We start from the raw sequence: 17,359 nt of genomic DNA, 5'->3' as shown, positions 1-17,359 counted from the left end.
GCTTCGTAGATCTAAAAAATGGCCTAATGATTTATTAAAAGAGTATATTTTATTATATTTTATTCATGAAGTTATTAAAATATGCCTAGGGACATTCAAAGTAACAATTAGTTATTCAAAGCATACGTCAAGTGTATAGCTTTCAAGTATAATTTTAAATTTTCAAATAACCCTTCTTTTTTAATTTGAACTGATTTTGTTTTCAGTAATCCATTTATCCAATTTCATGACCAAAAAATTAAATCCTGGTGTTTCAGATCATTGTCTGAAGCACTTATTTTTCTTAAATATTGAATAAATGTAAATGAGTACAAAAAGTCAAATTTAAATTGCATTTAACAAATATCAAACATAGATTTCAGAAAACAGGTTTTTTTTTTATTTAACATTATCACAAATACAAACATATTGAAAAGAGTATTGCTTCATGTGCAATTTTAAAAAGCTTACAATCATATCATTTTAAAGGCTAACCTTTAGGGATTTATCCTGGTCGATATTTCCACAAAGGAGAAAAAGAAGACAGAGGTAAGGAATAAAATTAGCACCTGTGCTCCAAAAGCCTACCTCTTACAAAGAATATTAGGAAGAATCATACTGAATATCAAAGGTTTGACTGTTCTATTAATAGAAATATAATATAGTTATCCTTCTTTTTCAAAAAACGTTTTCATTAGTCACTATGTGTGTAGATGTACATGCAAATGTTAACAGACTGGAACACGCCGTCAGAAGTAGCACTCTAATTTTTATATTCAGAAAAAGTGAAGGAACATTATCTGGTATCAACAAGATCCCTGTCCATTTGGGATTCCCAGAACAAACCTTTCCACATTTTGATTCCTTGCTAAATTTGCTGAGAAACTCTATCCATTTTTGTATGTATATGCATGCATAAGGGTCAAGATACAGTATGTTTTTCCACTCAAGCCATTTTGGGGTTGTCCTGGATTTTGTTAGGAAATTACAAAACTGTAGCAAATGATGTGCTGGATTAAAAAACTTTCAGAATTGATCAGTTGGTCTTTTAGTATTTTAGAAATATTACAATTCATTCTAGTATTTCTATGAAAAGAAACAATACAAAACCAAGTAATACTTACTTAATTTTGGGGCTGCAACAGATGGCTGTTGGCATGCTGACCAGATGGTCTCCACTTACAACAATCATAGAGAGTGTTGATATATTACACAGTGAATTGGGCAAGTACGTCATTATGTTCTTCTGGAGGAAAAAGGAATTTAATTCTTGCAACCTAATGATAATAAAATAAAATCACAGTGAGATTTAAAGGTTAAGGTGGGAAAGCCCATTTTTTATTTTAAATATTAAAGACTATTGAAAGTAATACGTAAAATTCAAAACCTTTACTGAATGAATTCACATTTTATCAATATTAACACAATGCCATTCAATAATTAAATGATAATTGTGACATATACTTTATGCAAAGAGAAGGGTTTTGACGTTAAGTGGTGTGCAGTTTATGTTGTCTATATTTGCATTTAATTGTATTTGATGAGAATACTGTTATCGTTATTATTGGTCTGTGGTTTACTTGATTGCATTGTGTATTTGTATGATTACCTTACAGTCCATTAGCCATAAGAAAATAATTCACTTTTTATATTACTCTTAACCCTTTGTCTTTCTGAACTTTTTTCCCATGGGGAGTCATTATTTTTACAGCTTTTCATTCAGGAAAGCATCAGCAAGAAACATGTGTAACGATTTCTCTCTCCATAAATGACAGTTTAATGGGTAGTAAGAGTAGATATGTTCCATATTGGGTATTTTATATAACAGAAAAGACTGATTCTCAATTATGTAGCATTTAGGGAGCAACATTACATTTAGTTTTTATTTCATCTACCATTGTTAAGGAACCGTGAGGCAAAATTCAGCAACCTATCATCAATATGCCACTTATCCTGGAAGCATAGAGCACGGGGCAGGACAAAAAGATTGCTCTCTCTCTCTTGCATGGGCAGTAGTCCATTGAATGCCAAATTAGAAAGGGGCTATTTAGTATAGTCAATCAAACCGCAACATATCTTTGAGGGATAGGAGGGAACCACAGCAAAAATCAGTAGAAATCCATGTAAACAAAGACATTCATATTCTACACAGATAGACAACAAAGGCAACAAAATATGATTCACAAGGTTTACTAACTCCCAATAATTTAAATGTTTTAAAAATGTTTACTGAGTGCTTAGTTTGGCTTAACCCACTTGGCTGAGGGCCTACTCCCTGGCCATATGACAAAATACACTTCCATGCAGAATGAGAAGTTGACCAAGAGGTGTCTATAAAGGTGGAGCTGGGGGATATAGGATGAATGTAAAATACTAATGCAAGGGAAAAAAGGCTTACGTATGGTATGTATAGTTTTATTAGTTAGATAATGACATCAGGAATGATTATAAAGGTGACTGAAGTGAAAGTGAGGTTGGCCGGTGTCATCCCTCCTTAACTGCTGTTGTCTGATTTGGTCGAACCAAATAGAATGTATCTATCAGAGTTGTATCTATTAGTTTGTAAGATTACTTATGATAATAAATGCCATTCAGTTGAGCATTGTTAGAAATATATAATTTCCTCTCAGTCCAGAATGTAAATGTTCTTTAACATTTACTCATCTGGTCATTTCCTGAAATTAAAGTGAGCAGAATAAAAGAACAAGATAACTGTTTTTCACTTAAATCTTCAGTTACCTGTCAATATCTTCTGGTAGCTCTTTCAACAGATTATTGCTGATATCAAACCACTGGAGTCCTGACATCCGGAGAACACAGACAGGTATGGTGTGAAATTTATTGGCCGATAAATCCAAGTATATGAGTTTTTTCAGATTACTGAGCTGAAATGTCATCAATAAGAATAATTATTTACATTGTTAATAACATTTAAACTTGTGGTAGGCTTATGTTCACAGTGAGGGACAAAGGCTGAAATACATTAATGACTTAATATAATTTGTAAAAAGCTCATTTTGAAGGATCAAGAGATTATTTCTATTGTGTAATTCCATTTACCCTTAACAGAGAATAATCACACATTCTGGTGAGTTAGGTTTAGGAAACGTTCTTAAATACTTTAATATTAACAGGAATCTAAGAGTAACTATAATAAAAATGTATAAATGTTGCACAGCCTACAAGTGATATTGGTTTTTATGTTTATGTGGACATTCTGTCAAAATAATTGTGACAGATGCATGTATAACATCTGAAACAATACAAAACAACAATACAAAAATACAAAACCTGTTGTTTGGAACCTTTACAGTACATTAAATTACCCCAACATCAGAGTTATTCCCATTTAGATTTAATTTACATATAAACATAAAATTACATTTCACATGATGTACTAACATTTGTAATAGTGGTGCACTTTGTAAAAAGATAAGACAACAGTAAACTTAAATGCATTTCAATTGCAAAAACAATGAATATCTACTGAAAAAATTTTTGCTTCAAAGATGCCTTTAAGTATGTTTTTTTAACATTCTTGTTATTCGTTTAAGGAACACATTAACCATGTGGCAACAGCAGCTGAGATTAATTGACAGATGCTTCCAGTAGCAGTTTCATTCTTCAGCTGACTGGAAGGACATCATGATTTATGGGAGGAAATATTAGCCACATTTAGTTTTACCTTTTGCTGACACTTACTGATAAGCCACGATAGCTTTTATATTTAGTGACACAATTTTTTTCCTCACTAGTGAATACAGCGATTAACCACAACAGTATGAGAAACAACAACAAAGGCGTCAGAAATAAAACCACGGGCCAGCAATTTGCTTACTATACTATAAAACTAGTCACTTGCTTTATTACAATTGCTGTACAGTGAAACATTAAATGGAATATTAAAATTCATAAGCTATCTTTGAATATAATATATAATATTACATTTCAAAGCACACAGGTGGATTTCATAGAAACCTTTAAAATGTGATTTACAGTTTACTGCAAGACTAACAGTTAATCCATACATGGAAGGGAAGCTCTACATCAGAAAACATTTTTAGAGAAAAAAATAATGCTGCATAATTTCATACATCAGTCTCTCAATTACAAAAGAGCACAAAATAGGGTACTTGGTCATGCAGTAAATATTTTTTCAGCAAGCTTTAAAAGCTTCCAGTTGAAGCTTTCAAGCTGGCTTCACAATCTTTTTTTTGAGACACTCAATAGTATTTTCTATGCGTGTTAAAATGAAAATTATTTTCAGGTAGGCCTTGGCAATAACAAGAAACATTATCACCACACAAGACAGAGAAACATGCAAAATGGCAGCAACTGTTGCCTGAATACAGTATGTACAGAAGGGGAAGACACTTGCCTTATCTGTCACTGTATCTGGAGTTCATTTCAAAACCTCTCTTTGTTTCCTTAAACTAAGCAGGAAGTGAGATTTATTTTGGGGGAGAGCGCTTTTCTTTGGCCTGTCACATTCATTCCATAAATACTGAAAATGTACCCTAAAGACAGATGTTGTCCAGAAAGATTGATTTTATGTGTAAGATAGGTAAATATGGCTATGGGATTAAACACCATCTGATCAGCTTCCAAGTAAAACCAGAGCATAAAAAAGAATATGTTTACATTCACTGAGGAGTCACTGAAGGCTTCATTCATGATTACTACATACCTAAAAAGCACATGATGAACATTTATGTGTGCAGAACTCTGAGAGGCAAATGCAATGGAAATAAAGTATCTGTCCTTTTAACACAAGTTTTCTTGTGGTAAACAAAAAAAAAACACATTCATATTTGCCTACAATGGGCTTGGCCACACATTTTATTTGATTTTTTGCAAGAATACTATATGGTGTACTATACTGAAATGTGTAATTAATTATTACATATATTAATTTTGAACGATCTAAAAGTAGTATAATCCATTTGTTAATAATATTTATCACAATACAGGTGTAATACAGGTGAAGTATACACACACAATTGTAAGGAAAAAAAAACAAAATCAAGATCTATATATATAGTGCTTTTTTTAATCTAACCAGATTTACTCTGGGAAATAACATACATGAGGCTACTGTACTTTCTTAGTTAAATTACAGTATTAACATACATTGTAGTAAAGGCCTCCTACTGTAAGTAATTGATTATTCCCCATGTCATGTAACAAGTGCTCATGGTACTCCAAAAATTAGATTAGCATGAGGATGGTAGATTAAAGTATTTCTGTTTAATTGTAATTAGCTTCTATATCAAACCTATGGCTGTTAGACTCTGGTGACAGAATACAGTAGGGAATACTCTATGGAAATGAAATACTCTTTCAGAACGGAAGCTAGATCAGGCAAATCAAAAATTGTTATTGATCAGACACAGTGAATAGTGAAGTGAAGAGAAATTGGATGTCTGACCTAAAAGTCATCATGAAGGACATCAGAGGTCTCACTTGTGTGTCACCCAAGCTATCTGTAATTTATAGATAATTCCATGAACCAGAAGTTTAGCAGGAGAGCCACCAGCAAGCCAAAGGTCACATAAACCTGATTATAATAGTCGGCTGAAAATGTGATGTAATTAATTTATACTTCACTCAGGTGGTTACAAAGGCATACATGCCACAGGCATAGAAAACTAGTTTTAGTGAAAATGTAAACTGAAGAACTTTTAAACACTTTTAAAAGAAGGCAATTGTGAAGTTGAAAGAATAGGAAAAATCTATCATAAACATAGTACAGTAACCGGGCATACCAAATCAACTTAAGTATCTTGAGTTTGGAATACTCTGAAGAAGAAATAAACCACAGATACAATGACCAATCTGCCAAGACCAAGTCTACCAAAAAAAACATCTGAAGCTGATCATGGAAAAAATAGTTTTAAGAGCTGTCAAGGACAACCTTATAACAGCTGTCAGTGAAAACACCAACAAACTCCAGAGTGCAGGGATGAAGGTATCACAATCTCCAGTTTGCAGAACTTCAAACCTGATACCCTCAGCATCTTTTAAGAAATGGCTCAATAAAACCAAATAGCTACTAGAAAACCTATATGGGTCAAATTACCATCTCTGACTTGTAATTTTTTCTAAATCCTTATTTATAAGTGGTGCGGTCTATCTACACCTTGCTTGTTTCCTATGGGAAATCCTTGGTATGATGGCAGTTGAGTGAATACTTCAATCATTAAAATTTTTAACATGTAAAGTAGGAGACATGGTTTTGGTAGGTTTCATGTTTGGCACTGTGACTACCAGCATATATTAGAGCATTTCAGAGTAGTGACAGTAATGATGAGCTTTAGGGTACAGCCTTTGGCAGTACAATAATACACCATGTCACAAAAAGTAGCATTGGAATAGCATTGGAAATATATCATGGCCTGCTCATTCCAGATGTTAATCACACTGGACATCAATGAATGAACTTAATGAATAAGAAACATACTTCCTCTGTCACTGCATAGTATTGCTCCATCTAGGGAGTAGAAATTGTATCTTTTCTAGAAATACTGCTGCAATTAAAGGCAACTTAAGTACTTTTGATGAAACTATGTCATAAACAAGGCCATTTGTTTCTAGTACACAGTCATCATTTATCATGCTTACCAATGGAATACTTTCAAAACAGAAATAAAATTATTACTTTAGGTGAAACTATTCTCTAGGCCATCTCTAATACTAATATTTTGTGAATATTTGGAGCTTGCTTTGAATAGATAAAGAGCTGTAAAATGATTGCATGGGATATTTTCAATTTTTATTTTTTTATTATATTTTTCCATTTTAATGTATATTATTGCACATCTAATTAACAAAATGTATAAAGCTGTCTGAGCTGGTTTACTGCGAACTAAACTTAGGCATAGTTTGAGAGGAAAAGCTGATTCAAACAATTAGCCATCTGAATTTGTCTTCTGTTTTTTAAAAGTCACTACAAGGTTTCTACTGCCCCCTATTGAAACAAAATGAAAAATGAAGAATGGTATTTATCTATTGAGGATGGAGAAGTAACAATCTATTTAATAAATAATCTTAATGATGTTGCAAGATTATTGGAATTCACTTTTTTACTACAAATCTTTGATTCTATAAATGAAAAAAACACCAAGAATTAGTGATTTTCATCTGTTTGCTTATTTTCATTGCTTCTGTAAGTTCTGATGACTGAAGGATGTTTGAATGTTTTCTGTATGTTTTTTTATCCAGCACCCATTATGGTTTATCTACAAAGGTCAAAGCATTAACAAAGAAAATCATTTTACTGATTTTTTGTATATTTCCTGGGGAGTAGAAGAAAGAATGTAATTTTTCACATTGGATATTTCTGTATTTTATTTAGTAAGCAGTATTAGTCTATCGATTTGAAAAATAAATATATTTATATTATAAGGAAATACGTGACAATTAAGCCATATTAAACATACATGCCTTTTTGGAAAACAAAATACATCAAATACAAAATTACCATATCTATTATGCTTAATTGCAAACATTTTTATTATGTCCATGTATAATAGATTATATTATAATAAATAATAAACAATGTGGTATTAAAATGCACAATTTGTTATTAATTGCAATACTCTTCTCTTTTGTAACATTTGAAAGACTTTTTATTAAAAGCAGGAGATAACAAGAGCACTAAAAATGCTAAAGTAACTTTATCATTAACCCTATAGTAAACATTACTCTGGTTAGAAAAATGTTATTAAAAATACTAATGCATATTACCTCAAACGGCAGTTCCCAAAGGTTCAGGTTTGCAATTAATTCAAGTTTCTCCAAGTTCTCACATTCTCCAAGTTCAGGAGGAATACTAGACAGCTTATTATAACTCAGATTCAGTTCCTTAAGGTAAATGAGTTTCCCTATTATAAAGAAAAAGATGAAAGTTATGGAAGGAAATCAAAATGTATTAAAGTCAGAGCTTTTTAAAAAAAATGAACACCATCATGAAAGTAAAAGCAAAAAAGACCCTTTTTTTCTTAAATCCATTAAGCACTAAGCCATTAGCCACTTTTTTTTTGCAAGATTCAGAACTAAATAGCACTGCAATATGATAATTATTAAATATTAGTTTACAGTTGAGACTTTTTATTTTATGTAAAACCTAAGGCTTAGGAAAAATAATACTCCTTTATTGTCAAAGAAAAGCAAAGAAACTTTCATTTTAAAACAATCCCTTGTTATCTAATATAACTCTACAGTATATGGACATTCTAACATCAAATCACTGCCTAAATGCCTTCATCTAAAGTAAAGTCAGGCTAAACCTCAATGTTCCACCGAGGATTCTTACAATATGAAAGCAAACTCTGATATAATTAAATTGAACAGAAATAACATAAAGAACATCTCATTGCTTCCTTTCAATGCTCAGTACCAGGATGTGCCTGATTGTTTATGAAATATAGCACATTATTTTCTGGTTGTTAAACGTAGCAAGGCCACTGTGCTTCCTCCTGTCTCAGAGTGCTCCTTCATTAGCTGCCACTGCCAACAGCTGCCATTCTGGGTTTCTATTCTCAAGTGAAGGAGAAAATTAGCAATGGGGGCCATGCCTGTAAGATGAGTTGAAATTTGTGAAATATAAAATTACTAAAAGAGAGCGTTGTCAAAACAAACTAATTTAAGTTGACAGCTGAAATTCAGAAGGAGAAATAGGCTTTTTATGGTAATCCTTTCAGTAAACAAGGTTTGATTTTGTGCAAAATCCTTCAAGCAATTAGCCCTCCAAAGAGAAGAGAATGATGTGCATTGTATTGAAAGGACAAAGAACACGAGGATGGTTATAAATGAGATGAAGTTCATTAGGCCAGTTTTACTCTCAAATATTTGCCAGTAAAATACTCGCTTACTTGGAGGCTGTTTTGTGAAAATGTAATATAAAAATTACTAATAAAAATAAATACATTTTAATATATTTGACTATGACAGTATCCAAGTAGAAAGTTTTGAATTTGGATCACACATAATTAAACTGGTATGGTGGTTAGCAGTTCCTGGCTTTTGGGGAATATGGACAAGAATAAAACAGAGTATCTACCTTCATAACTATGAATAATATTTTTTTGTGTACAACTTGGACTGTAGTAGTAATATAAATGTATATTTTTAACATTATATAATAAGGTTAGCATTTAGTTATATATGAGATTTGTATGTATATATTACTATATAATATATACCATTACATATTATATTACTTTTTTTTCCATTTGATTAATGAAGTTTGTAACAGAAATTTGTCAGGAAGGTTAGATCCTAATCTTGCCCATTTCCTCTCACCTATATATATAAGTCTTGCACCCAGGGCTTCGTTTACGTACCTCTCTTGCATCCCTCCCGCCACCCCATCTGCATCCATGCAGCAACTTCCTGGCTCAGTCCTCACAATAGACAGGGGTGTTTGGGCTGCCTTTTCTCACGGTTAAGCTGCCATTACCTCAGCTATGCAAATCACACTAAATACTCTCTATATACAGTATTTCACCCCTCTATCACATTCATTAGGAACAAACCTAAAGTACTGAGTTTAATGTTATTTTATTTATAGTTTAGATTAAAGCAAGCACACAATTACCAATTTCAGCCGGGAGTTCTGTGATGCAATTTCTGGGCAGTTCCAGTACTCTCAAATCTTGAAAATGTTCGATATACACTGGAATTTCATGTATGCTGGTTCTTGTTATTCGCCATACTCGGAGGTCAGTCATTTCTATTAATGATTCAGGGAACTCCTAAATTGTTAAAATAATAAATAACATGTTAATTAGTTACAGTCATAGATGTTAAAGTACTGAAAAGGAAATATACACAAAAATGCTTATTTATTTTAATAATAGCACATTTCCAAGGATTATGTATGTTTTAACTATAGTAGGTAGAAATCCTGTACACAATGATAAGTTATTACTTTCCTTCATAAATTATGAAAAATAGTCTGATAAATGTGAAACAAATTCTTTGGTTACATTTACATAAAATACAAGGATATTCTTCATTTCGCAACTGAATTTTATTAAATAAACTTTCACCTACTAAATGCCACAGATTTTAAATTAAACAGCAATAATTAAACAATCATTCTAGTCACAGTAAAATTAATTGAAGATTAACTTTAATCAATTATATCTTCTTAACATCTCTGCTTTCCTAAAATTAAGCTCCACAATAATACAGTTACTTAATAACATTTTAACAAGAATAACACCTTCCCAACCCAAATATTTTTTTTGCTTTTCCTGCAACATATGCTGTATGCTCACAAATTTCAAATTTGTCAAAAGCATATCTAAAATAAAAAAAGAAAATACCTTCCAGTATTCTCCACTTAGCTCAAAAATAAGTAGTTTTTCCTCAAAATCACTCTCAGTTCCTGAGTCTGCTGATATGCGCTCATATGACAGTGGTTTTTTTTCTTGTTCCTGATAGAGCTGAAAGTCTGAAAACTCATTTGCCATGCCTCTCTGAGCTGATAGTTGAAGGGCTCTCTTCTTGCATTCAAGTCGATATTGCCATTGTTGATTCAACCTGGGAACAGACACTGTTTCTATGGGTTACTGAGTTCTGGGTTCTCCAACATTCTTATCAATTCAAGAGGACAAAACATATATACTGTTCATATATATATATATTTATTTATTTATCTTAAATTGTGAGCAATTCCTGGATTCACTCCTTTCAAAAATAGATTTGTAACATTTATTTAAGTTAAGAAATCATATTTTAATATAATATGCATTATTTTACACAACATACAAGTACAGTATCTGGAACAGTTAGATTTTTCACCATTGTTCACAACTTGTGCAATGTAATTGCTGTTTGCCATCCTCAGAAGCAAGACAACATTCTCATTATAACCACAACAGAAACAGATACTATTGCAAAGGATTCCAAGATTTACCGTACATTTATCTTTCCATATGGCCTTAAATATCAAACCTCATTTGGAACCAGGTGTTATGAAAATTAAGGTCATGCACTTTACACTTAAAACCAAAATGCATGCCAAATCATATTGATTGTGAACAAAAATAAATAATTTTAGATTTTCTCTTTTGCAGTATACCAGTGGAAATAAAAGTAAGTTGACAAAAAAAAAGATTTTATTTTAAGAAAAGATTCATGCTCAATAATCCCTGCTGAATTGCTCTGAATGCCAGGGTCACATAAAACAATACAGATGATATTGATTTTTTATCATTTGTTGAGCTGCAGCATTTTGTGGTAGCTCTCTCACAACTACTGCTTTACTTTACACATTTACAGTTGATAAATATGTATTAACTTTATTCAGGATATACTTTCTCACAGCTCTTTATCTGTATCCTATTTCTCAGTTTGGTTCAGTTGGACTTTCAAAACCCTAAGACCCTTTTGACATGGGCTTCAACGTGCTTCATTTGCAAGTATTTTACTGGATCACTGAAAGCCCTAGACTGCCTGACTTTTAGCATCCACAAACTCTTTGTGTGCCCTTCTGTTAATTTCTGACTGTAAGTGTTCAAAAATTCATTTCAGCATGGAATTCAGAAGACAGCACTTCTTCTGAGTAAAGGGTCAACTTTCAACCCCTGTCTTTGATCATTGGTTTGGAAATTCTGGAAATTTGGAAAATTGCAACTTCTACAGATCTACCATTGATTTCAAGCAGCAGTCTGGTTTTCTTATGACATCTAATGTTTTGATTCAATCAATTATGACTGAAATCATAAATATAAGAGTGGTAGAACTATTTGCATTAAAATTAATATAAGCTTAAACTGAAAAATATTATTCTACATTCATGGAAATGGCAATAAACACATTAAATTATCCAGGTTTTCATTGGATTGCACTTTGTGAAATATATGTTTGTGATATGAATGAATGTGTCACGTTCCTAGACCCCTTCCTTGTTTTCCACTCATCACCCGCACCTGCTCCCTGTTTGAACCCCCTTTCAGTTCTCCTTAAAAGCCAGGCGCTCACTTTATTCGGGGCTCTGCATTGATTCCCGTATCGTGCGAGCCCAGGACCTGTAATCGCTTAGCTCCATTATCTTTTTAAGTTTCTGTTCCTGTTCCTGTTCCCCCTGCCGGTTCCGACCCAGTTCCCATTTTTGACCGTCAGTCTCGGATGGACCGCCCAGCTTTGGACCTTTTGCTTTTCCTGGATTTTGCATTGGACTCTGTTTTGGATCATTTGTCTTGGACACACCTCCCCCGACCACCAGCACTTCATGGACACGCCCTCCTGTTTTGTTGCCTGCTTCCTGCATGCATTTTTTCCCTTGTGTATTCTCACTCGACCCTGGATTATGTCGTCCGCATAGGGTCCGGAAAGAACTGTTCGTTACAGAATGAATAACTTGTTCTCATTTACTTAATATTGAAAATAAAACATCAAAATGTGTTCTTATGCTTTCATGAGTAACAGAGTAACAGGAAATCCCTCTGTTTTAAAATTGTGTTGGTAGAAAGCAAAATAGAAGAAAGGCAACAGCAGATTGGTAGGCACTTTGCCAACTTATCACTAGTTTCTTAGATGAAAAGCTAGCTGAAGAAGGATGCATGTTTTGGATATACATCATCTAATCAGTATTAGATGTTTTAGGACCCTTAACAGATAATGCACATGTCAAAATTGCTTTAAGTATGCTGGTGCAATTTACTACTACATTAAGTTTGTCAAAACACTCATCTGAAATCAATTACTTTTTAAGGTTCAGAAGATGGGTGAAGCAAAGCTTTGACCAAACATAAAACAAAGACTGTCAGGGCTCTTACTGTGCTAGTGCACTTTTTTCCAAGCGCTCCTGTTCTTTCTTCTGTCGCTGCTTGTATTTCCTCACTCTGCATTCCCATAATTCCCGTATTAGTGCAAGGTCATACACAACTATTGCTGAACCCATATCCACACTCAGTATTTCTATTCCTGTAAAACAGTATAAAGTGACATTCATACAGTATAAAGTGACATTATACATTTATATGTTCATATGTACAAAATTTTTTATTACTCAAGTTAATAGTTTTAGATTTCATCTTAAACACTCTAGTCTAGTTGCACCAAGTTGGATTATAAATTCACCAACAATGATAAAAAGGTATTATTATTATATCCAATCCATAATTAAAATGATAATATTCCATAAGAAATGGACATAACGTATTACAGATAAAAGACAAAGATGTTTCTTGCTCATAAATAGATGCTATTCATAAGAGATTTTAGTTTTAGTGTAAGTCATTACTTACACTAATGACTTACATTTAGTCATTACTAAAATGTTAAAATAGATTGTCTATAATTGGACATTTCATAGTATATGAAAACAGTGTAAGAAAAAAGTTAAAAATTAATAATTATATACAGTATTTAACATATAGTATATACAGTATACACACACAGTTGGCTTTAAGGAAAGGCAACATTGGCAGCTTCTTAGGGTACCAAACAATGGGGATACAATTTTTATTTAATACTTTTAATGATAAAAATCCATGTGTAAATACATGAAATCACTCTGACAGCATTATATTTATACAATATATCTTTGTACTACTATCCACATGAGGTAGTATGATATCTTACCATTCTTTGCTACATTCTTAAACTTGCTAGTATTGTAAAACATTAAAGCATATACAGTACGCATAGAAATATCCAGAAGTGAAAAGATGAAATTTGCTACTTTTGCTTCATTTTCATCTTTTCATCCCAAATCAGAATTGCTTGAGTCTACAACATAACAATAGCAATTCTGACTTCACTGTCACTATACTTATGAAGGGCACTGTACATACACTCACCCAGACAATGGATCTGTGGAGTTTTGCTGTTGCAGCTCCTCCAAGAGGCAGTTCACACCTACACACACACACATTCAGACTCAGTCTGGTCTTTTGCACTTCTTGTATCTTTCCTTTTAAAGTTTTCTTACATTGTCCATTGACTCTACCACATCCTTCCTCAAGCCCTAATTTTGCTCATACAGTTGTACAGTGATTACAATAAGGAAAGCATTCATGCCACACATACAGTAGCAAACAAAAATAATTTACCAGAGCAGGATCAAGACACCTTTGACGTGGACGCATGTCTAACAAAATAAGGACTATGTAGACTAAATATGGTGCAATTCAATAAACTATCTCTGGAACTTTTTGTTTTTATGGATTACTTTTATTTTGTGAAACACTCTCATGAAATTATCAATTCCATCCACTTAACACAGAATTCATCATCTCAACCAGCAAGCTCGGGGCCTCCTTTCAAGATGTATTTATTGTTTATTCCTACCTTCAGTAGATTTGTCAAGGTTAATAATGTCTTACATGATAGTTCACAACATTATGCTAAATAAAGGGCAGGTGACACAACAGCAATTTTAAGATTTACACAAAAGCAATTTTAAGATTAAGGATGACAATGGAATCACCAGTTGATATTGTCTCAATCTCAATATAACAGTCATAAGAGTCTAAGTTTTAAGGTTTAAGAGTATTTTATCTACCTTTATTGGTTTTATTGTTAGCTGTGGTGACACTTTGAAATAACAACATGGATTAGAAAATGGTTGATAATTATTGTATGATAAGGATGAGAGGATATAAAGTTTGCAACTGACAATTTAGGGATAGGCTTTACTTGCCACATTAGTTAGTGATTCTTGTTGCAATTTCAGCATTGGTTATGAAATAACACCTTTTTGCCTGACTGCAAAATAAAAAGGTTTTCTTTCTCAACGTTATAAAAATAACAAGGAATACATAATTTAACATTCCTTAATTATCAACAAAAAACTGAACTTTGTTGTCTATTTAATCTGAACCTCCCACAGTGTAAAGTGTTTTCTTTTTTAGTTTCAAATAAAATTCTAGTATGCTTTTCCACTCCTTTATAATTGGATTTTTTTGTCTGTAAATGTTATGGTCACCGTGAACACATCATTTAAAGAATGATTTCTTCAAGGTCTGTTTTTATTAGGTAATAAAGTCTCTAATTTATGAAACTGCCAAGATTTTGAGAGGAGCTTGCTTGACTAAGCATCTTTCGTCGTGCACAATTTGTTCATAAAACAAAATTTGAAGAAGCCTTTTCTTTATTTTGTTTCTTTCACAAGGCTCATGGTACTAAATTAAGCAATTATTTGGTTCATATTTGTAAACAGGTAGCAAATTAACATGGTTTAAAAGTATTACTGCCAGTTCCTAACTATTTTTAAGATGTGATGATCATAAGATCATACTTATTGTGTTGCAAACAATAGTACACAATCATTCAAAACAGTAGAATAAACTAAATTGTTCTGAACATGATACAGAAAACAATTGAATCAAATTAAGACATTGATCAATTAATTTAAAATACATTTAAGCAAATAATTCTATGTATAAACTTAAATAAAAAGCTAATAGCAAAGCATATAAAGAGCTAAAATCAGTGAGATATGTTATCTTTAGAAAGCAGATGGGATTCTGGTTTCAAAAACAGAAAAAATATAATAGATTCTACCTACCTAATATTGTATTTGCTTGACGTTTCTCTTTTCAGACTTCCCAGAAGTTCAGCAAGTTGTTTACAATGTCATGGATCAAGTTTAACCCCATGAGTCAACCTTATTCAAATTCCCAGTATGACCAGAGTCTGAGATATTTTAATGTTCTATTTTTATAAACTAGTGATATGACTCCTGCCATAGTAGTAGGCAGTGTGACATAAATGGCATCTGAAATATGTATGCAGCACTGGGCAGCTTGCAGTGTGTACACGTCCATTTTATATGTCATATCAGTTAAGCAACCATTTTTAAATCAGACCATTGTTTGGTAGAGTGTTTCCAAAGATAGCTTTGAATATAATATGTAAATGTGTTAACTAATGTTTTGTGTTGCATTTTACAACAAATTTAAATAAAACTGTCTTTTGTATTTTTGCTCTGACTTGTTCAAGAAAAAATGCTTTAGTGTTTTTATAAACCTATCATTTTCCTATTCAATGCACTTTTAAAATATATGTGAATGTTATCCCAAGTGGGATGGCATGAGGGTAGAAGTGGCTAGCTCACAGTCCTGGGGCCCTAGATTTAACTGTAAGGGTGCTATATGCATTGAGTCTGCATGTTTTCTCCATGTTAGTGTGGGTTTCCTCCAGATGCTCCTATTTCCTCCTATAGTCCAAAGACATATCATTAGAGTAACTGGCATCTGGGAAAACTGTGTGCGTGATAGGCTTCGGCTCCCCTGTGACCCTGTATCAGATGAAGTAGTTAAAAAATGGATGGACATCAGATTTTTAGTTTAAATGGGGAATCTTTTATTCTTTTATTAAAAATGAAGACAACTTTAAAAAGATCATTTCATGTATAATGAAATTGTAGAAATAAAATATTTTATTCATACTGAAATTTAAAAATGAAATAATCAGAAATTTCGTATCGCTTTGAAATATTAAACCCAAGAAGCCCAATCCACTGTTTTCTTTCTAGTCCTAAACTAGAAGTTTAGCGGATATTCTAATTTTAAAGTTTACAGTCTTTGCTTGTGTTAAATAATAAGGCACTTGAGTATAAGTAGTATATAATTATTGCTATAGATGTAGTTATTATGTACACATCAGAAATATTCAGGATTACAGAAGAATGGTGAAACAAGAAAAATGTTTTTAAGATTATCTGCCTTGCATGCTTTATTAACTTTCAAAATATGCTCTGTTACAGAACACATTTACCTAAATATTCTAGGGTACATGAGGTAACTTTTAATCAGATAATGTTTGATCTAGTATTTATTTAGATATATTTTGATAATGTATGCATTCTCTATAATCAATCCTATGTATAATGTTTCCACTGAGGTGCTATGGGTATCCATTTAGTTAGCATGTCCTTGATGTATGGATGGGTTTCAAAATAAGATTGTATGTGTACATTTATTAGCGGTCTGGACATGTTGTTGGTGTCAGGGGCTCAATGTGAGTAAAGCTAGTAGCATGGTTTGTCAGCCAACATCGACTAGATGTCACTGAGAGTCAGTGTTTTCAGCCTTCAATAGCCTGCAGCTTCCTACTAAACTGATACAGTGTGCAGACAAGAATATTTCTGAACTAGAAATGTTCTGCAAAGAAGAATGGGAAAAAATTCTAAATATAGAATATAAAGACTGTTAGCTGGCTACAAGAAACATTTGGAGGCTCTGATTTCTGCCAAAGGATGTGTTACTAAGTACTGACTGATACTTAGTACACTTAGCAAACTTTTGGACATGTCACATTTACTCTTTTATTTTTTTTCAAGCTGTTAAATTCAGCAAATAAATAGTAACTGTACATTAAAATTTGCAGAAATATGTAAAGTTTAATTTTGTTCGCTGCAGAG

General features: G+C 32.5%; 1 protein-coding gene across 4 annotated transcripts in view; it reads right to left on the bottom strand.

Moving 5' to 3' along the window:
- lrrc2 (leucine rich repeat containing 2) overlaps positions 1 to 15,655 on the bottom strand; it is a 29,953-nt gene extending 14,298 nt beyond the window's left edge. The window contains exons 1-8 of one of the 4 annotated variants that reach the window (XM_015336852.2): positions 15,503 to 15,654; positions 13,794 to 13,851; positions 12,768 to 12,915; positions 10,311 to 10,527; positions 9,578 to 9,734; positions 7,726 to 7,862; positions 2,719 to 2,864; positions 1,104 to 1,256 (exon numbers count right to left, since the gene is read on the bottom strand). In XM_015336852.2, the coding sequence (XP_015192338.1) occupies positions 1,104 to 1,256; positions 2,719 to 2,864; positions 7,726 to 7,862; positions 9,578 to 9,734; positions 10,311 to 10,527; positions 12,768 to 12,892 (935 nt within the window). In that variant the 5' untranslated portion in view covers positions 12,893 to 12,915; positions 13,794 to 13,851; positions 15,503 to 15,654. Of the gene's footprint in view, positions 1 to 461; positions 490 to 1,103; positions 1,257 to 2,718; positions 2,865 to 7,725; positions 7,863 to 9,577; positions 9,735 to 10,310; positions 10,528 to 12,767; positions 12,916 to 13,793; positions 13,852 to 15,502 lie in introns of those variants that run through there. The other 3 variants (XM_015336863.2, XM_015336858.2, XM_015336843.2) reach the window with 3 other exon arrangements.
- Between the last annotated feature and the right edge of the window lie 1,704 nt (positions 15,656 to 17,359).

This window comes from Lepisosteus oculatus, chromosome 3, assembly GCF_040954835.1.
Source record: "Lepisosteus oculatus isolate fLepOcu1 chromosome 3, fLepOcu1.hap2, whole genome shotgun sequence".
NCBI lineage: Eukaryota > Metazoa > Chordata > Actinopteri > Semionotiformes > Lepisosteidae > Lepisosteus > Lepisosteus oculatus.
The sequence above is the reverse complement of the archived record's forward strand: the minus strand, read 5'-3'. Positions and strand labels throughout refer to the sequence as shown.